Genomic DNA, 23,278 nt, shown 5'->3' on the forward strand with positions numbered 1-23,278 from the left:
TCAGCACATTTCAGAGTGAATCAGAAGTTACATGCAGAACTAAAAATATAAGCCTTTCTTTGGGTTTATGCATAGGAACACAGACACCGGATGAGTCAGTGAAGTGGATAAGCCAAATATGTTTACTTTGTGCACCAATGCATTTCAGGGTAGATTTCAGCATAATTCTACGTGCAAAGAAGGACTAGCAAGGGCACAACTCCTGCTGTGGTCGAGGGGTCTGCACCGCAAGTAAGGCCACTACTCAAGCACACAGCTGGAAAAGAGGCTTGTAACCCAGAAGGCTATTTCTGAATTATTTTGGCTGTAGAAATGAATTTCTAATTTGAAGAAGCAGTTTGATGCAGCAAAAGTACATCTGGTTTTGTAAATGAAGAATCATCAGTCCAAAAGACTGACAAAAGGGAGTAATATTGATAAAGATTTATTGCGGAGACAAACCTAGGAAGGATTTGTCAAAGATGACAAATACTAAATCACAATGACTGACAGTATAAAACATGAGTTAAGGAAACAGTCTGCCATTTAGCATAAAGCAGGTTAATATCTTATAAACATTTCATGAAAAAACAAAGGACGCTTATAAGTTGTTTCAGGAGTGAATGATTACTGGACATGCCATGTAGCATGCAGTGGGAATCAAATTATAAAGAATTAAAAGTTTCCATGCTCACAGATTGTCTGAACAGAAATAATTCAGGGATTCATATCTGTCCGAACAGGAAACTTCCATATTCATTCAAAGAAAAAACTTGCAGCTATAATATTAAAAGAAAAGGCTTCTGAAGCCCCAGACAAAACTAAAAAATGTTTCCTCTCCTCTTACGAGTCTTGACAGACAGTTATCTTTCTTACCCTCTGTCTTTCCTTACAACTGTGTTATCTTAAGATTGGAAATATTTTTCAACAGTAGAATGACAGCAGACTGACAGAAATTATAACCATATACTGCCAGCTGTATCTACTACCCTCAAAACCTGGCTAATTTACATCACGGTTACAGTGACCTTGATTTTACTGTGAATGTGTAGAAAACTGACGACTTCAATATAGCTTGACCACATAACCTTAAACAACTCCACTGTTCCGTTTTTAAAAACTGCCTTGCTTCATACAGTAGCCCCAGTCTCTCACTGACCTTGGCTGGAGTCCCTCTGAGAACAGACTACGCTCTCCCGGCATGAGGCAATCACCAGCTGGCTCAGACATGATAGATGTGAGCTATCCAACTTCCTTCACTCCTGGCTCGCTCAATGAGACAGCAGCAGATTCCCATCTCCTGAGCCAGAAAGATCCTTACAACTTCAAAGAAACTGTCCTCAAGGCTACCTACTGTTTCCTGATCTTTGCAGTCCATTTTTCACAGCCTGTGATCATCCACAGAAGGATGGGCCAGGGGAGGTCCAGCTGTGAAAGGATGTCCTGTTAATTAATACTGGCTGTCCTCTCGCTACCATCATCCTAATTCCCACAGTCCACAACTGCCATCCAGTACTGGAATGAACAGATGAAGAACTTCCGACCAGACAATACTCCATGTACTCTTCAGTCTCTTGTACTTAAACTCTTCTAAAGAAAAACTGCAGCTGTTTTGTTGCCAGTAATTCTGGATACAATTCAGCTCCAGATTAAGGTATTTAAATTCAGGTGTCTACCTGTGCATTACTGGGCAGGGTTCCACTGCATAAACACATGCCGAGCTAAAAAGTCCCATCTAGCCTGGCACCTCACAGGTACCCAAGACACGAGCAAAGGTTGTAACACAAGGCTCTACAGGAAGACTGTAACAGCAGTCGGAGAGCAAGTAGGACACATCACAGCATCTAAAAAGGCACTAGACCTATAACTGGGCAACCAGATCTTGTTATAGACATCTAAGTTCCCATTTCAGCCAGGGTAACCTACAGAACTCAACAAGTGTAAAATAGATACCTAACGTGGGATTGAGTTGCCCACACATAAGGGGCTCAAACCCATGGAAAGAGGTAACTTGGTCTGCTTGAATCCAGCTGTCACTCAAGAGTGCAAGACCCACAAGGTAGGTCTTGTGTTGGATCTGCTAATCCCATGATGATGACTGCCTAGAACCTGTAAACAGACAACTGAGTTGGGTCCAGCTGAATCCTTGACCTCTGTTGATTACAACGTGAGCTTAGATGAAGGCATCTACATTTGGGTGTCTTAACTGCAAACTGAATTCCATCTCCTGTACCAACTTCAGTAAAATTCTAACTTGAAGAGTCAATGTAATTAGGTATGGAAATGAATAATCCATTCAGTGCTGTATGGTTTGTTAGATTGTCTATTTTTACAATACACTCTGTTCATTTTGCTATAGCCCTACATCTCTAATTTCCAATCATATTGTACTGACACAGCACATAACTGCAGTGTAGAAGCTGTCAAGGGATGCTGGGTGCTTGAAAGCTGCAGAGGGGTTCAGAACACTGAGAAATGGGAGGTACACTGGATGTCTGTCATAAATACTAAGCAATGTGAATGTTTGAAAATATTGTAATTTCAGAATTTTTACATGAATGAAAGATCTCACTCTTTCCTGAGTTACTGTTTCAAACCAAGTATATTCTCAAGTCAATAACTGTAGCTCCTTTTATATATTGAAAACTTCCTCATCACCCTAAGAATGCAAAATATATTCCTTGTAAAACAAAATAATCAATTCTGATATCTGCTTCTGCAGAAAGAGAGATTTAAAACAGTATACAGAAGCTTTAGAAATGTAAAATAGTTAGAAACTTGCTTTTGATATCATACATTTTATCACCCTTTATTCCTAAGGCCAACAGAGAATCCACCTCTATAATGCATTGGGGGGTGTGTGTGTGTATATATATATACACACCCCAAATATATATATATTTAGTAAAAGAATTATTTCTGTAAAAGAATTAAGCATCCAGAACTGAAGAGCATACATTCATATCTTTGTCAGAAGGATACATTTCCTATTTATCAACTCAAATCATATTCTACCAAAGACCCTTTAAAAATGTGTTGGATTTTGATCAGCTGAGAAATCAATCCTGCAATAATTGCATAGCCAGATGAACAGTTGTTATGAACTGGGTCAGTAACCAAGGAGGAAATCGGACCTAAAAAGTATCCTCTATGAAGGAAAAAAAAAGGTCTCATTCCAAGTTAAAACAGCCTCCAAACTAAGTTGTCAACAATAACACAATTCAATCCAAATAAAACATAAATTAGTTCCGTTGTGTAATATATAGCAGATATATAAAAATGACTTGTGTTTTTATCTTAGTAATGCAGTAGCATAGCAACAAGCTCAGTCTGAATGATCATTCCTTTATTAGCTTTGTAAATTATCTTACAGCTAGAAAGTGGATATTGGAGAAAATTTATCCTGAAAGAGGATTGAGAGGTTCATGTAGGCTGACATACTATAAAGCAGAATGAAACCGGGCCAAGTAATGGAAATCAGAATCAAATAGGTTTTGAATTAAAAATGCTCTGTGCATACAAGCTGACTTCTAGAATGTTTATTACTAACAGCAACCCTGACAGTATAGCTGGACACCGTTGCCTCAGTGGAGTTTGGATTACACTGTGTGATAACGTATGTGCATGCACGTTCCTTCTAATATAATTGGCGGGGGGGGGGAGGGAGCAGTGTCACCAAAATCAGAGATGGAAAAGACAGATGGTTCATCTTGCCCACATCATTATAAATACAGAACTGCATGTGTTTTCTCTGGTGCTTTGCTGACTACAACATTTCCTTACTCAAGCCATAGTATGTCACTCCAGTGATGTTACAACAAGCCCCTGTCAGGATGCTTGTTTATTGCTCTGTCCCTTGCACCATACTGTGCAATTATTCTGTCTTTATTTAAGCACAGTCAATGAGCTCAGCTGTTGTATAAGCTACAGAACTTGAGGAAAACTTGAAATGTTGCTGAATTCATCAAAATAAGGCAAGGGAAATAAACAGGAAGAAATTAGCTTTTGTTGTCATTGTGTCTCACATTACTGTATTTTCAAGTAACAAAGCTGGCATACTATAAGCATATGACTAGTCTGAGGTCACAGACTTCTTTTTTTAACTTCTTTGCAGCAATGAAGGGTAAAGGGTATACAGCAGTGCTGAATAAAGTTGCAACTTGTGGCGATATTTAGTCACTTATTAAAATGTGGCCTCATTTACCAATGTAGTAAGCACTATCGGCTCCTATTACCTTCAGGATGACTTGTGGATGGCTCTTGTGTGTCTGAAAAAGCAGGCCAATTTTATACTGTTAATTAACTGAGGACAAACTTGCAGCTTTAAACACAGAAGCTGGATGACTTCATTCAACTCTGGATTACATCAGTCCTACAGTAGCTTTCCTCCATGGAAACCCAGGCAACTATACCACTCTTAGAAGAGGTTGGTGCAGGTGCTAAAACATAGCTCACATTCCTCGCATGTAAGCTACATTTCCTTCTTCATTTTAAATAAGGAGAGGCATTCCCTTTCAGTTCTCAGAACTCATTTGTGGGAACTGAAATGTACAGTTGGAACAAAAATAACTAGTAATACATGATATTGTAAAATACCCACACTTCACAGCTAGCTGGAGTCCATCTCCTGCCAATGTATACTAGTGCAAACCCATTTCCTGCCCCACGTCGGAACCCATCAGTGAACTTTTCCTGAACATCTGGAAGAAATGTATTGCAAGCCTGGAATTTTACCTGGCCTGTGCCCTAGGTGTTAAAGATGGATTTTACCTTCAGCATCCTCACAAGGAATTCAACAAAACTTTTTCTCAAGTATCTCTGCCATTAAATGTCACTTCTGCTGCACAGTATAGGAAAAAGAGGAGATTTCTCAGACTGTTGATGTCCCAAACAATTGATGGATTTACGAGTCAAAAATAAACCAGTGAAACCTGCACAGAAGCCCGCAGGCAGATGCACTTTTATGAACTTGAGTTTCTAGATGCCAAGAGGAATCATTCATCCAAAGTGTGTCAGAGTACTATGTTAATAAAAAAAACCTGTGACAGGGACTGTATTCCCGCCTCAAAAATAGCTCTGTGTTGCAAGAAGCAGAGGGTAACAACTAGGCAGCCAGCAAAACCCCTGATAACCTGGGGATCTGAATCACGAACAGTATATGAGCTATGTTATTTCAACAAAATCGCAGGTCCCTGTTACTAGCATTTCAAGTCCACCCAGATACCAGACTGATGGTTCCCACAGTGGGGGCATCTGGGGGATAAGGATGGGCTCCATAAGCATTGCAAAAGATGCTGCCTCTGTTTCCCCATAAGCATAGTATAGCCTTTGGCTATATACTATACTAAAAAAAACCCAGATGTGTTTATTTCCTGTCTGATAGGATAGTGAAAACTGGGCACTGGCACATCTAAAGCAGATTTTTTTATCAGAAGTACAAAACTAATACTGAGACTTCCAAAGACGGGGAAAGAAGAGAAGCCTCTAAAGGTAACTTCAATTTCTACTGAGGACTATAACTGTACCTTTAACACTTCATGTTCAAAAGCAGTGGAAGAAATTTGCCAGTTCTCAAAGAAACAATCTCCCATTCTCTCGAGAACATCATTAGCCCATCACCTCCTGACCCAGCGCAAGCATGGAGACAGAAGTATTCCAGAGATGTTTCTTAAAAATCCTTTTTCATACACACACACACAAACACGCACTCAAAAAACCTCACCATGTATCAATGCTTAGCAAAATACCAAACCAACAGGTATCTTTCTTAAGTGGGGACATCACCAGTGGCATTAACTGAAATCCAAGCAGATGTAGGTTGTTTATAAGCGACAGCTATCTACAAGGTCGGAACCAAACAGGAGGGCTTAGGAAGAACACAACTTTGATTACTATGGGCAAAGCAAATGTAAAATAAATCACAATGGTGTGGCCTGTTGGAAAACCAAAGTGAGAAAACATTAATGGCTGCATGGGAAAAAAAGCACAAAGATAGAAGAGTACCAGATGCATGAGCACTGAACGATCTGTTTTCTATATATTATGACGAGGTGCATTTGTTTCAAAGTCATCCCACAATATCATTAAAGAGCAGAGTATATGGGTCAGAGGTAAAAAATTCATGTCAAAAACTACTGGCCACTGATCTGCAGTGGTGCAGGCCTTTCCCCTACATTTTCCCCTTTATTATTCACACCCCTCAAGTAATTATTAATTAGTATTATTGTTATCATAATTCCTACATTTTGCACATTCATCATCATTATGCAGCTGAATGTGTAGTTTTCTCCTTAAACCTTTCCCATATGTCAAGTCAATCTCCCTGGACCCTTAATTATTTTAATGCTGGTCTTGGAATTCCTTTCTGATTTGCAACAGATTTGTGATTTAATTTGATTTGAAAAATATGCAGAGCTGCCAATATTCAAAAAAATTAACATTTCAGGTGTCACTCAACTTGCTACCGCCATGCTTCTTGGCAATTTATGCAGAAACAATTACTAGACTTCAGTTTACTGTGAGAGATTATTGGGAAAAAAAAAATGTAAATGCTGCTGAACGCATTTACAGCATTTTGGGAAAAATGTTGTTAGAAAAATCTCCAAGAAACATAAAAGCTTAGATATGATTGGGTGGAGGGGAGGAGGCCCAGCAAGGTCCAGCTGGATACACCCCGTAAAAGCCCAGTGAGTCCAACACATCCTTCATTGCTTTGAGTAGGTCTTCCATATGGCCAGGTCAAAATGCCCAAAGACCAAAGCCATCCATCTATTCCATCCATTCCTTTCATTTCTGAAAAAGTAGTTCATCCCTTGCATCTATTTAGACCCTGCAGCCATGCCTCACTGAAGAACAACAAACCCTGCAAATGTTCCCACCACAGTCATGGTCTTTTATATAAAAATCCTTCATAATTTTCTTTAGAAGTCAGAAAACATACCCAGGAACACAAACATGATGGTACCAGGCTGTAATGCAAACTAACAGCTTCACAGACTTAGAATCTCCACCTATTTTGACACCTCCTTTGGCTTCTAAGCTATTTCTTTCCAAAAGCAAGCAGTAGCAAAAAAATCAGCATGACTTGGCTTAACTGAAAATGAAAAGGAAAGACAAAATTGTCTGGAATGGATTTAGCAAAAAGGTTACGAAAAAATGTTACAAGGTCTGTACGCATTTAAAACATGGCTGTGAGCACCTAGCTCCACGCTTGGGAGTGGTCCCACACAGCTCAGCGCAGCTGCAGGGATGGACATGGCTGCTCACATGGCTGGACCATGCTTGGAAGAAGTAGTCCACGATTTGCAACATGCCTGATATGCTTTTAATAATTAACCAGTTAGGACTTCACATGTATTTCCTGCTGAAGTACAGCGCAATTGTAAAACCTCACAGGTGTCAGAGTATGAAGTTGTAGATCACCCACTTCTCTCTCTCAAAAAAAGAAAAAAGAAAGAAAAAAAAAGGAAAAAAAAAGAAACATATAATAGATAATTTACTAAACCCCACAAGATAACAGCATGTACAAACATTAATTCAAAGAATCTAGTTTATATATACTAACACAGTCTGTACTTCATACGTCCACCTTATATTTGGTCATTTATCCTCTTACCCAGACCACATGTACAGGGAGAGTCAACTGAAAATACCATCCTAGGGTACTCATGGAGAGCCCCAATGCCCCCCTCTCCAGTACCACTAAGTGTGAAACACAAAACAGCCCCCAGGGAGGAATTCTCTAGGAGGGTAACACCAGCTGTGTTACCTTCCCCACATCACCTCGGGGACTCCCATCCACAGGAGAGGCTGAGCACACCAGCAGCACTTCCATCAGAGTCACTTCCCCATTTTATCCTGGCTGGAAAGGAAAAAAAAATAAGAGAAGGTGGCCCACATGACGGCACAGAGACAGAGCCTTAAAAATCATCTGGGGCTCAGAAAATCCAGGGCTTCTCCAGGCCACGGCATGCATCTTCCTCTGCCTTAATACGATCTAGGGAGGATGCACTAAATCCCACAGGGTCTTCTTTCTTCTGTTCCATTTCTGAGGGGTTTCTTAGATAGGTGAGCAGTCCCAAGGCAGGAAATTAAAGACATCTGTTCAGACTAAATGTGATTAACCATCCACCGTGGCTAGTCAGAACTCCTCACTGTTAGAGCCCAGTGTGAAAAAGAGAGAGCTCTCATCTCTCATTTCCTAACTTCTCCCTTTTCCATTAAAAAAAAAAAATAAATGATGCAGGAAAGGATATGTATTGTGCTGTTCAGAGCACTGCTACCAGCTGTGGATTACAGAGCTGCTTGAAAGACTGGAGGTGACACTGGCTGCATCCTTATTTCTAGAAGGAAAACTTTCTTTTTTCTAGACAAGAAAACAGCCTGTGGATTTTTGTAATCCCAGGCACAGTAAGGATGTGTTACTATGCCAGGAAAATACTAAGGTGTTCAGATTTAATCATATCTAACAGCGATGGTGGACCATACCGTTACCCATGTAAAATTACCCCAGCAGAGACTCATCCCATTTTGTGCCTTCCTTCCCCCAGCACAACATCATTACATTTCAGGTTCTGTGAAGCAAAGTGAAAGGGGAATGAGATGATACCAAAGTAAGGAAAGCATGGTAGCCTAGGGCATATTTTTTATGCCTTTAATTTGCAGTTTGTGCACCCATTTGGCATATGGGTGCAGCTTAGGACTCATGTCCCCTCCTCATAGCTATGATTGATTTCTGAACATAAAATCAGTCACGAACAACTGTGTGTAAATATAGCTGTGACTAACTCAATCTAACCCCACGAATCTTGCTTCCAAGATGAATACAAATAACAAAATCTGAAATTGATGTCTTCATTACATCCTTTGTTGTGAAAATCAGAATGTAATTCAGATCTATTGTAAAACTTGCAATAAACATGCCAGGAAGAAAGAGACTGGAGCTGTTTGGGAAGCAGCTATACGCTGCCTAAATCAGTCTTTTGTGTCCAGGATTCTGACAGAGATAGATAGCACAGATTTCTTTTCAAATGTCTCATACAGGAGAAAAACCCTTCAATGTCACTGATTTTATGTCTCTCTTTTATTTTGATCAACGACTGCTGAATTATATATTTGTGCATAGAATGGAACAACAAGGCATTTTACGTTAGTCTGCTGGCAAGCTGTATGGACATCACTCACATCATAACCTGACTAATCAATGTTCAGGTACAATTTTTCAACATCTCCTTCCTGTGCTTCAGCTATCCTGTGCAAACAATGTCATATTAATGCCAAGCTACAGAACATTTTCTTCCTGCTTTGGAACATTCCCAAGGATGTGCTACCAGAGCTTCTGGTCCAGCTTACAGTAAGTCAGCTATTTTATGCACAGCTGTGGCTCCACAACTGGATTTGATTACACAGCATTACAAGAAACAGTGTGACCTGAAATATATTTTAAAAATTTAACATTTAGTAAGACACAGGGCCAGTTGTCACTTGTTCGCCCTATTCTTGTTATTCCTGAACTGGAATAAAAATCTGCCTCCTCTTCAGTTTCATTGATATTTCAGCTGGCAAATTAAGCCCAATGAGGCAAATAAATTGCCAAAAACTTTAAATTCTGTGGAAGACAGAAAAGGGTTGAATGACTAAATTTTGTTGCAAACATTGGGAAAAACCAAACTGCATCTACACAAGTATTGAGAGATTTGAACAGAATTGCCTATTACACAACCACACCAACATTAAGTCCTGGAGCCTGGGCCTTTGGTAGTTTTTGTAGTATGCTTGCAGTAGCAAGATGCCTCTAAGATACTCAGGATTGCCTTTGCGCACAAGAAATGTCTGTGTGAGGCTTCTGCGGCATGGTTCTCACGAGTAGTTGGCAACAGGCATCTTTATAATACCTTTCTGCAGTAGCTGAGAACTGATGCCATCAAAGCTGATGCTTCCAGCCATCTTGAGGAAAACAGAAAGTAACAATGCAGAAGTTATGTCCTACAATACCCACTTTCTGCATGAATTACATAAAACAGAGACTATCCAATGGTAGGAAAGTAAACGTATTTTGTGTATCAGTGTTTGAATTGGTTTTAAAATACCATTTCTTTTACAGACATCTTTCCCACTTTTGCCAGATACAAACTCCAGGTTTCCGTACGGACTGTGGAATACTTCAAGCATTCAGTGCAGCTCCTACAATAAATCTGATTATTAGAACAAAAAAGAAATATGGAGAACCCAGAAAATTCTATTAAGGACAGTGCACAGCCTTACTTTCACAGATATACCAAGTTAAACAGGGTACTCTTTACAAAACCTTTCAAAAATATCTCCTTAATTTGCAGAACTCTCTCTCCTTGGTCTATCATGATTGCTTTTCTCCTTACTGTTCTGCTTTTCTGCCAGATAAAAAGGCTTGGTTTATGCCCTTAACATCAAGAACTAGCACCATCATGACAAGAAAATTGAGCTTAGCCAAAATAATTCCCAGCTGCAGTGAACGGTCTGCGAGTTCATGATGCAGAGTGAGGTGCGCTGGGCATGGACATGTTGGTATCTTAATTCTCAAAGTGCAAAGCCTTCTACTTGCTGCTTTCCACAATCATAAAAGGAAAATTAAATCGATGGACCTAAACAGAGCAAATGCAAGGTTGGCTAAGAAGGGGGAGACACAGGTTGAGATCCCTAACACACTTTACTGCCTTGATCCTCTAAACAAAACATATTTGGAAAACACTTTTCCTTCTCAAGTCCTAGATGTAATTTGTTTAGCTGGATGCCATTAAGGTTCAACTTAAATTAAAAACAAACAAACAAAAACAATAAAGGGAAGTATAATGAGGGGTTTTTTGTAAACTATTTGCTTTAAAATACCACAGTATGCTGTAAGAGAAAATCATGCTTATGAAAAGTCAACTATACCCAAGCATAACAGCCTAGACTAAACCTGCTGGACTGTCTACAGGACAGCAAAGTACTGTCATTAGCATCATAAACTCCTTCCCACTATTATTTTGCACTGATTTATTAACATAGACATCTTTCAGCAATGTCCTGTAAACACAGTCAGTGTTTCTACTACACCGAGCTTTTGCTGGTTCTCTGAATAGACCTAGTTTCTTTGGGAGAGACAATGCTAAGCAATCCAGTAGTTTAAAACTTCCGTAAACTCCACGTTAAAGCCACAGCAACATACCCCTCCTACTTGTGTTCACTTTACTTCTTAGATTTATATCTGGGCAGATGGGCGCACATGAAAGTCTCTGAAATCAGGAGCTTTAATAGATGGCAAAACCAGCAAAGAGCACAGAATATGCTGAGGGGTGAAAAACCCTACAGCAGTCTCATGTACAAATATATACACTTGCCACTTGCTTTAAAACAGTGCTATAATGTAAATGCTCCGTGTCACTCATATAGACTAAAACAAGCACAAAATGCCATTTACTGATCAAAGCACATGACTTTAAATGTATCCTGTGTTTCCCTCAATTTTTAAAACATAATTAACCTTTCATTCACTAGTTGTTTGGTGGAAATGTCATGCAAGAGTCTCATAACTCTACATACTGACCAGTGCCTCCACCAGAGGTGCTCACAGTAATTGTGGAACCAGAAAAAAAATACTGATCTTTTGTGACATATACACTTAATTATCTCGGGTTGCCATTTGTGGAAATTCTAGCACCCAACAGGCATTGCATCCTCATGGTTGCCTCTCAGTATCCAAAATTCACTATAATTTAACTCCAGAAAAACTCCAGGTCCCAAATGACAGCAAGTGGCATTGCTCAGACATACAGAAAATCACTGTGCAACTTAAAGTTCATCTGGCCTAGCAAGTCTTAAGATTTGAAAACTTACAAAACTATTTCATCTACTTCGCTTCCTTTTGCATTAACTTCTCCCAGCTTGATCAAAGAAAGGTGGAAAAGAAATCATTCATTTTGTCACCCATCAGGCTGATTTCACAGGAAACTATTATTTACAAACGTAGAGCCAAACTCAGTTTGGAATGTGAGAACTGTAATGGATTTCCAGCAAGTTTTACACCAGTTTGAATATCCAAAGCTCTTGAACTACACTACTACTACAACAGTACATTTCAGCAAATAGGAGGAATGCAGCATGCAGAGTACTGAGAAATACCTTTATTATATTTACAGGCACCGAATGCCCCCGTGAAGTTGTTTACTATGGTTTACCATTTGCAGAGTTCAATCAGAACAGCAAGTTAAGGGAAGCAAAGTGGAAAAAGTATCACGGTGATTTAGATAAAGTCAGTCCTAAATTAATCCCAACATTCACACTTGGCAGGTCGTGAAACAATTGTTTTACTCAGCCAAGAGTGCAAAAAACATGACAGAATGATCAGAAACATACTGGTTACTTCAGAAAGGACCTGCTGCAAGCAGCCTATAACTTGTTCCTTCAAGATCTGGGCCTACTGAAGTAAATTAATGCCTACCAGTGTATGCGAGAGGAATGTCAAGCACAGGTAAAACAGTACGCACAAAAATCACACATTCCTGAGTGCTGTGCATGTTTGGCCAAGCAAATTATGCCAGTTTATGAAGAAGCTGTTTCTGTACCAAGACATATCATTGATGCCCAAAAATGCCAAGACATAATGGACAGAATTAAATACATTTAGAAATTAACTTCACAGTGCTGTCTCCACACTCTGAATACTCTCATCCATTTATAGCCAGGTTTACTGTTAGATAATACAAACTCCAAGAAAGTTTTACTGAACAAATATATCCTCTTACAGAGAGAGCTAACACGTTCCCCTGTGCACACAAAATAGGGGTACTATTTTGTTCACACACGGTTTTCTCCACTGAGAGAATGTGCCACACATCTTTGAATCACATTTGCTTTCTCTGTCTAGTAGGAAAATCACAGAATCACAGAATCACTATGGTTGGAAAACACCTGTAAGATCATCAAGTCCAACCATCAACCCAACACCACCATGCCCACTAAACCCTGTCCCACAATGCCATATCCACACGTTCCTTGAACACCTCCAGTGAGGGTGACTCCACCACCTCCCTGGGCAGCCTGTGCCAGTGCTTCACCGCTCTCTCCGTAAAGAAATTCTTCCTAATATCCAGACTAAACCTCCCCTGGCGCAACTTGAGGCCATTTCCTCTTGTCCTATTGCTAGTCACTTGGGAGAAGAGACCAACACCCACCTCACCGCAACCCTCTTTTCATGTAATTGTAGAGAGCAATAAGGTCGCCCCTCAGCCTCCTCTTCTCCAGACTGAACAACCCCAGTTCCCTCAGCCGCTCCTCATAAGATTTGTGCTCCAGACCCCTCACCAGCTTCATCACCCTTCTCTGGACACGCTCCAGCACCTCAATGTCCTTTTTGTAGTGAGAAAACTGAACTGAACACAGTATTCGAGGCGTGGCCTCACCAGTGCCAAGTACAGAGGCAAAAAAAGCACATTCCTCCCAGGAACACCTGCAGTCAGCCTGGCTCTGATGTGGAAGGCTGTTTTAAACGTTCAGTGTTCATTCCATAACCCTAAAATACCTTGCAATAAAAGAAGACGAGAAGACAGAAAGTCAGTATGAACCCAACACCTCCTCTAGAGCATCCACTGGCAGTAGAGCAAAAAGGGAAGATACAGAGGTAGCACCGACCATGTTGTCCAGTGTCTCAAGACAGGCAGAGCTCCTGCCCTCTGAACTCAGGATTCAGCTGGGGAACCTCCCCGATGCAGGAGAATTCAAAATGAGGAAACAGCCACTTCTAATATGCAGCAAATTTAACTCCATCAAAAGTTTGCAGAAGAGTCATTATACTCCAAGTGAAGTTGTACCGGTATGCCACATAGAAACCGAGTAACCCATAGCACTATTTTTGCTCTCTTATTTTTCCCTTCAGCCTCCTTCCTTCACCTTTTTGAGCAGCACCCAAAACCATGTAGACCTATGAGACAATCCAGACTGCCATACAATTTAAGGCAAATGATACACAACATACACATAATCTGTAAAATGCATTCGCTTTTCTGCATGGTATCCTTGTAATTATTTTGGTGTTTATTCTGTTTAACATTTCATGTAGAGGTTTTGTGACTCTAACAAAGATTAACTTTAGAAGAATCGTATCAGTGCTCCTAAATACCATCATCCTGTTATTTCCTTTCACAAATATACAGCTCTTACCTGTACATGAATAATCATCAATGCGTATATATCCTGTTTTGCAGATGCACATAAAGGATCCTGGTGTATTTACGCACATGGTATTTTCACGACAGTAGTGCCGTCCTTCAGCACACTCATCAATATCTGTGAATAAGGCAAAGAGGAAAACAAGTCAAATTCAGCAGCGTTCTTTAAAATCTTTCAATACATTGCTATTCACTTCCGTCAACATTGGCTTAGACTAAAAAGTTACTTGAGCAGCAATGCATTTTTTGAAAGTTTTTTGGCTTTCTCCTTTAAAACCACTGCTTGAAGTTTTCAAACAAGAGAAGCAGCACAAGCTTTCTGTGAACAGCTGTTAGTGGAGTTACAAAGAAGATTACATTGGCTTATATCTTTCCTTTTGAAGTGCCTACAATGTTATTCCTATGATTTAAATAAGAGCAAAAAAAAAAACCTTGGGTCCTTAAGAGCAGACCAACTGCCTCCACACTGCAATGTTATCCATCACTGTACCTGTACAGTCACTGCAGTCATCAGTATACAAACACACCACTATATGCATATTATGTGTCTTTGATCTAACAGGTATTGTTCTTTGGGAAGGAACTGTAAGGAACATGGGAAGATCTGAAAAGACACCAGAATTTTTATAAGTTTCTCTTAAAACTATAAAGTGGCCAATGGGTAATTTTAATATATATAAATACATATATCTTTATCTATACCTATCTACATACATAGGTATATAGATACATATACACACACCATATCTGAAAGGAACCGGGAAGAATCTGATTTATATAAAGACCTGCTCTGACAGAAAAAATTGCAACTTGATAAAATACTTGTTGGGGCGGAATACCTGCTGCAGTGTAACGACCTAGAGCAAACTCCAGACATAAATCACTGTAGGCATGGACTTCAAAACCTGATTGGTTTTGGTACTCCCTTGGGCTGCAAAATTAGACATATTTCTTGTAGCAGGTTATACATCAATAGTAAGACAGAGAAAGCACCACAAATAACAAAAAAAATTCTGCACACTATTATTATGCCACAAAGAAGAAAAGCTATATTAATTTGGAAGTGACTAGTAGCACACTATTCCTGTAATACTAATGATAAAGACAGCATTACTGAGATGCTCTGTACATCTAGTTATATTGTCATGCAATGTGCCACTGAACCTTGCTAGAAAAGTATGTTAAAAATCAAAGGGGTGGATTGCTGGCTTGTTTTTTTTCCTGCTCATAAGTTTTGACTTCCTCCCTGTTTTCAATGATGTTTACAGCTTTCAGAGTTGAAAATAAAATTCCTGGATGGAAAACAGTGGTGTGTTGCAGAGTCTGATGATAGTTCAAAACATCAGGCTGGACATACAAACTCAAATCAGGGTTGACTTCTTAATGCCCTGATGCTAAATGTCAACAGTGTTAACTCCTGTACTTACTTCTGCTTAGCTTATATGCTTATCTCCCAATTCCTCCTCTTCCCAGCAGTCTTTAAATCAACAGCTACTTAGCAATTGCACTCATTGCCTGCGGTTTTTTCCCCTTTACATTCTCAGAAGAAAATTTGCCTTCCAATACAAAACAATGTGACACACTGAATATTAGCGATCCTGTAGTAATTTCCTAGTTTCATTCAGTTTTGAAAAAAACTTCTATTTTCCCCAGTTTCTCCACCCAGTGCAACTGTTCTGCTGGATTCTGCTAGAGAAGCTGAGGGCAGTTGGCTATAAACCATGGTGTCAACTGTTCAGGGTGCTGAGCCCAGCCTGCTTTGCACAAATTCAGTTCCTAAGAGTTTCACGGCCAACGTACTTCAGCTGGTTTCCTTCCCTTCCTTTCCACGTAAGCTCTGCAGGCATGGAAGAATCATATCTCTATTAGGGTGTTGGTTTGGAAAAGTTAGTTTTGTAATTTTCATGGACGTACACACATACACAAATAAATGTGTATTTACAGTGAGCACACTAGTGCTCAAAACACATTTTGTGAAAGTCACCTAAGAAAGCAAAGAAAAAAAAAAGGGAAGCTATCACAAGACTACCGCAGAGGCAGCTGGTTTTGCACGGAAAGTGGAAAATGACACAGATCTCCTGACATACAGAAACATAAATGTACAGTTCGCAAAACCAGCCAGCAGTTACAACTTATGCCTCAGCTACTACCACAAATGATGCAACTTGTGTCTTTCATAGTTCCAGTTCACAACACCATATTAAATTAATGGTGTTGATTTGTATTTTAGTAACAACATCAGTCTTCGAGTAATTAGAGGTCTTATGTTCTTGGCGTCAACAGACTGCCTAGGAGCTGGCTTTGGCACCCTCATAAAATTCTACTTAAAGAACCAAAGCCTCAAAAATATTAAATAGAACTTTCTGAAAACTACATTAATGATTGCTTTGGCAGGTAAATAGCCACAGGAGACCCAAAACACTACTGGTTTTCATTTTGCAGTGAAAAACTTAAAGCCAGAATTCCTTTGATTCAAACCTCCTAATACAGAAGTGTTCTAAATAAAAGCTTTCATTTTGCCACCACACCACATATTGAGGTTTTGCAAAATGTCTTATTTATAATTGCATTTATTTCAAAATCTTGCTTGTTCGATTGTTAAAAAAAAAAAACACAACTGATCACATTAACTTTGAAGTGTTTCATTTGAACAAATCTGATTTTTTTTTTTTCAAACTGATTTGCAAAGATACTGTCCAGATTTTTTAAAAGCTCAATGGAAAACAAAACTATTTCCCACCCAGCCCTCTAGAAAACCTACACATAATGCAAAGGATATAAAGTGATTATTATTGCTACTGTCACATTATTATATTACTTTGGCACCTAAAGACCCTAATCAAGTGTCAACACTCCATTGCTCTACACCATGGATGCACAGCTGATAAGAAGCTGCTTTTACAAACAGTTTGCAACTTTGGCACTAAATTACATCGCCACTGGACACAAAAGATAATTAATACAAAAAGGGTAAAGTAACAGTCAAATGACAACTAGTCACACAGAGATTGACCACACTAAAAATATGCGATTCCATTGCCCCTTCAGCACTCTATATGCAAGCTTTGTATACATTAGGTTAAAGTATTAGAGATCAAGGAAGACTGAACTGGGGCAGAGAAAGAGCCCAACATCTGTTCTCTTTCAAAGCTACCAAAATAAAAGCCTTTTCATCCTGCTTACTTGTTGAAACACTGATGTAGCCTTTTATTCACCTTTAGATACAAATGCGCTAAGTACAACAGAAAACCTGATGCATTTCAACATCTAAGAAAGCCTACAACATTTATCTTCATTTCTCCCTGCCAAAAAGTCTAGTTAGCATATTAATGCACAATAATGTCTTACTGTTTAGCCAGTAAGATGCTGAAGCCAGTTCAATAGGATGAATGCACCACTTGAATGGCTCTACACATTCAACAATAGACTTGTGTGCTTGAAGTCTGCGATGCGATACTGAGCCACCAGCTGTGATGTACTGAAAACAATGTAGTCACGGAGATCATCAACCTGCTCTATTCCCAGTGGAACAGATAAAAGAGGCTTCTCTGGGAAAATTGGTTAGTGCAAAAGTGTTTGGAATCTGCACTTCAATTATTTATTTATACTTGCGAAAACATCAAAACTGAAAAAACAACGCCTTTCTTTATCGCCCCCAAGCACTGAAACAAACTTTATACAAAATATATAACCCAGGAAATGTTTCCCTGTATCCCTTCCTCCTGCACCCAAATGATTTTGCTTCCCCAGAGTGAAATTTCCAGTTATGTTTTAAAAACCCATTAACAAGAAGAGAACTTGACCTGCAATCTATAAATCATTGTTGACCAAAGCCTCACACTAACAAACAAAGCCTCTCCTTAGGCCTCACTATCCATCATTGCCTTTATCTAACACAAAAGCCTGCCAGAACAAATGAGTCTGGTACTAAGTCAGTATATCTGGTCTGTAAAGAGAGGAGACTATTTCCAGAACTGAGGATCCTTTATGGATAGTATCCTGCCTCCAGCCATGTCCTTTAAAACTCAATGGCATCTAGCATCAGTGATCTCCGTGGTCACACTCACAGAGGCATATGGTGGGCACAGAGATGCTCTTGCAGGATTTTTGTAATAAATAATATTAAGTACCTAGGAAGAGATCAAACAGGAGCATAAAAAGCTTTAGTTATAAACATCTATTTCATAACTGCATCAAAAATTACCCTGAACACAAGAGGAGAGTAGATTAGACCTACAATTTAAAAACAAAACAAACAAAATACTGCATTTTTTGTGTTAATGAAAGGTTCTGTCCATGAAGCCCCACAGTTACCTGCTGAAGAGAGTAATGCTTTTCCACCTCTCCCACACAACCTCATTAGCGAACCTCCATCCTGACCCGAAGGCTCCACTGCTAAGAGCAAGGGCATCATTTACCCACCATTCCTGCGAACTGTGGGCCTCTCTGCTGAGAATCCCAAGGATGGATGCCAGTAACAACGGTCACCATAAAGGGCCTTCAGGCCCTTATTTTTATCACTACTGACCTGACTTACACAGAAATAGATAACCTGGGAAAGACTGAGACTTTCTTCTCATCTGGTTCCTGACCTAGAAAATGGGCATCACAAGGATCAGCAGACGTTACTCACCCATTGAGGGACTACAAAAGAGGAGAATGACGAGTGACCAATCACAGCAACCAATACCATTGAAAAAGGTAAATGTGGATTTAAAACCAACACAACCTGTCCTGCATCCTGCACAGGGTCACAAAGGAAAATAATTTCTGTACTTTTTCTTTCTCGTTGTCTTCCCTCCACCAACTATAGCCCTTCTTTTCTCACCTTCTACCTCTGACATCAAGCTTCACTGCTGTTTTTCTCCCTCACCCACTTTCTACCTGAGTAAGTTTGGTCCTGTCTCCAGATCTTGCTCACCTTGTCTCTCCTCCTGTCTTCAACCCGTCCCCTCACCAGCTCCTCCTCCTTAAAAGAAAAAGGATAGACCATAACTACCATAATTTTGAAGCAAGCTCCCACCAGCTTGCCCATCTGTGAAAGTATTGGGTTTTTTCCTTTCACCACTAAACACACTAACTCATCCTTCTAACTTGCTCAAGTGTTTAGTACATTAAAACTTCCCAGTCCATTGTTCCAATAAAAATGCTCTTAGTAAGTCTCTCCTACTTCCCCCAACCATATTTCAGAGCTCCTATTCTCTCCAGGTCCCCTTCACTTTCACCTACAACCTGGTTTCAGTATCTCACATGCTTTGGTTTTCATAGCACTATGCTCCTATGTATCTCTTCTTGCATATACCCTTTCTCACCGGCTAAGAGGACAAAATATCTCAGGGCTCTGGCACAGCCCTTTCTCCTTCTCCTCCCACTACGCTTTCTAGGCTCTCCACCACCAGGCAAGCCAATGGTTTAACTACTACTGTTACTCCAGTCAGTCACAAACCGATCACTGCATTTTTGTTTTGCTTTGCTCTACCAACCCCAGTGCAGCAGTTTTTCCAGCTGACATATTCCACAAAGGATGTTAACATCAACTTCAACCAAAATTGTGTATTTTCTCACAATCTCCCGTGTTATTTATCCCAGCTGACTGCACCACCGTAGTTGTCATCACTCCTACCCTCTGTAGATAATCTTTGACTTTTTCTTCTCCCTATATATATAGCCCTGTGCCTTTAGTGTGACCAACAGGCAGTAAAAGGCCTAGCTCCAACAGCAAAATTACCAAGTGGTCACACATATATGATCTACCTCTGAAACTATTTTTTTGTTGTTAGGGTTTTTTGTTATTTTTATTTTTGCCTACCTTTCTGCAGTTGTGCACCTCTCCTCCCCCAAAAGAGAAAAGCACTAAAACCTAAGGAATCACAATATAACTAACCTCGTAAACCAACTACAAGAACATATCCCATGTATTGAGCTAAAACATACAAAAATAACCTCAAGCATACACAATGAGCAAGGATAAAAAACAAAATAACCTTCCACCATCTCCAGGATGCTGTTCCCAGCAAAGAACCTGGGCCACTGACAATTCATTGTAGCAATGCACAGGGAGGGTAAGAGGAAATGGGCAGCTACTTGTGTCTATTGATTTTTATTGAATTATTAATGGACCTTAAGAGAAACTGGGTGAGTTGGATTATAAGTGTTAGCACTGTTGTAATTGAAGTAATAAGAGGTTGTTATATCTTGACTAGACTGCTAAAGCATCAATTAGACTAAAAATAAATTCTAATTATTGGATCTTCACACAAGGTGTGTTCTTTCCTCGCCCATAACTAAACTGCCTAGATAACACATACACACATTGTACACATCTTGGTCCTTTTCCCTTCACATTATTTTAATGATCTTTGCTCAAGTTCATGATTTCTCTGTCCACCTCCTGCAGCCTTAGAGGGGGCTATTAGGACAGAAAATACTCTTAAAATAAAAGCTAAGTCACTCAAGGTCTACGTTCCTTGACTGAAGCTCTATATAGCTTTGAAAGGACATTACAATGCTGTGATACAACATTACAGCATTTCAGAAATATAATTTTTAACAGTACAAAGAGTTGTTTTTATTTCAACTTGCCCCAGTTTTTGGAAAGGAAGACAGACTGTTGAGATAAAACTGTCCTTGTTAAACATGCAGTAGGAGATATTGTTCAACAGCTACCCATGCAAGTGAGACTCTTGGAAGAAAATGGAATTTTCATCTCATGAAAACATCACTGGACTCCACATACATTATGTAGTTTAAAAAATATATATCACACAGAAAATTTTTGAAAACAAATATCGTCTGCCATCATGCAATGTTTTACTTGGCAAACTGCATCTTCTTACTATTTAATATCTTATAATTAATTCATATGGTAGCGTATACATGATAAAACAAGTATTTATATATAGTTATCTGTCAGACATGAAAGCATCCTCGGGGGGCTTTTCCTTAGGCACTAAAGAACTAGTCTGATGTAGCTGCATACTGAGAATAAAAAGGATGTTGTATAGCATTAATTAGTGAATTCCAAAAATCAGAACAACTTACTGAGACTCCAGTTCATGATCCACCCCCCTTCAGCACTACACTCAGTTAGAAATAGGTCTTTAAATTTGAATTGTAAAATAATCTCTTTTTTTTTCAAGTATGACAGCTTCTCATCATTTTGAACTGTGAATGTCAAGAATTTAGAAATACTTGCCACTGTTAGTGTTTTTGTTTTCCCCTATTTTAAAAGGCGAATAAGGACCATTAATATTTTTATGCAGAAACTACAAATATATATCAGATACTTCTCAAGAAGAGACAGCACAGATTGTACTGCACACGTGTATTTTAAAACTCCTTGCCTGAAGACAGATGCACGTGTAACAGGATAGTTCCTGTAAGCTGTGGTAAGGCCTCTGTGGGAGGGTTAGGCTGTATGTGGGGTTTGGATAGGGTCTAAAGCATGTAGCATATTCCCACAAGCTAGGGGGGAATCCAGTAGATTACTGCCTGTTCTACAGAAGTAAGTGACGATATCACAACTCAGCTGTTTCTCAAATGATGCCACCCTAGTTAAACTACCACAATAGATATAATCACTGTGGCTGCTCTTGCTCTGTGCTCTTTCATAAAGAGTTTTTATTTTAAATACAGTTTGGTTTAATGCCGGGCATTTCTGTGTCTTTCTTACAGCTCGTCGGGATCCAGCCTCTACATATTGTAAGACATGTTGCACTTTTAGCCTGAGGCTTTAAAAGTTACAAAAGAAAACCAACCAGCTGGCTTTGGGTACTTTTCAGCACAGTGACAGCATCTAATTCTTTCAGTAGTCACCTCCCAGCTACTAGCGAAAACTGGAGATAAAGGAGAACAAGAACAAAATGAAGGCTTTAGTTTCTTTTCTCTTTTGCTTTGAGGTTGCAGATTTAAGCAATTTGTATTAAAACTTTCGCCTTAATTTCTCATTTAAAAACAAAATGCAACATATGCTTTTATTGCTGGTGGAAAAGGGTGGCTTTCAGTACAAGAAAGCATCTCCTTACCAGACACTGGTAGCACAGAAGACTTTAAAAGAGTTTCCAAGAGGGTCCCTTTACATGATTAGTTTCAGCTTTTTTTTTATCGTAATAACATCACTGTCAGTATTGGCTATGGGTGGATGATAGAATCAGTCTGAACATACTTCCTGTAGAAGTAATTAAAATCAAATAACACTGCATACCTCCTCCAATTTGTATGCATACAAACCATGCCACTGCTACAGGCAGTGGGACTATCTGTACCCCCGTATGCACCATACTTTATGAACTGGTGTCAGGGATACTACTTGTACACTTTAAGTTAGGAATATGCTTTATTATCTTCCTGAGTAAGAGCCATGGCAGACAAGAAGGATTTCGCCCACTCTGACACACTGACACATTAAAACTGGCCTGATAATTCTTCTTATTTAGATTTCTCAGTAACAAAATGATGGAAATAAGATGACACTTAACTGCCTTTGTTGAGAAATGTATTAATAATTGATAATATATTAATACTGCCTAATAGTAATGTTTAATTTTAATATTAATAATGTTTAATTACTTTCTAATAGAGATTTGGAAATAACATTCTGCCTTCCTGGAGTGAAAGTTTTTCTTTCTGCTTGATTAGTTTTCCAACCCAACCCAAAATGACAAGGTAATGACTCAAACACTGCCAGTTGATGGAGATGGAAATCTTTATTTCTTAGCTGTATGTGATAGTATTGCCACATCTCACTTACAAAAAAGAATTTATGTATGAAGAGAGAAGCTTGGGTAACCTTCCCAGTTTCACAAAACTGACAGTACTGCAGAGCTCCTAAGATTCTCACCCAAAGAATATAGTACATACCATGAAGACAGCAAAGCTAGCAAATAGCTCAATATTGGTTATGAAAGACCCAGAAGACTTAATAGAATATACTTTAATATGCTGGGGTTTATCTCCATTACAGAGGTCTCTATCTTAGTTATGCTCTCCTCAATATTACACTTGGCAAAGAAAAAAATGTGTTGTCGATTACTGCACTTGGCCAATATGATGCAACACATATCCTACTGCAATTTGATTATTACTTCTTATCTTTTGTAAGATATCTTCTCTTCATT

At 39.2% G+C, this 23,278-nt stretch overlaps 1 protein-coding gene across 1 annotated transcript in view; it reads right to left on the reverse strand.

The window, feature by feature from the left end:
• Window positions 1-23,278, reverse strand: part of NELL2 (neural EGFL like 2) — a 155,483-nt gene that overhangs the window by 54,809 nt on the left and 77,396 nt on the right. Inside the window, exon 13 of the mRNA XM_059816768.1 lies at window positions 14,155-14,280. Within this exon, the coding sequence (XP_059672751.1) occupies window positions 14,155-14,280 (126 nt within the window). The remainder of the gene's footprint in view (window positions 1-14,154; window positions 14,281-23,278) is intronic.

This window comes from Gavia stellata, chromosome 4 (assembly GCF_030936135.1).
Source record: "Gavia stellata isolate bGavSte3 chromosome 4, bGavSte3.hap2, whole genome shotgun sequence".
NCBI lineage: Eukaryota > Metazoa > Chordata > Aves > Gaviiformes > Gaviidae > Gavia > Gavia stellata.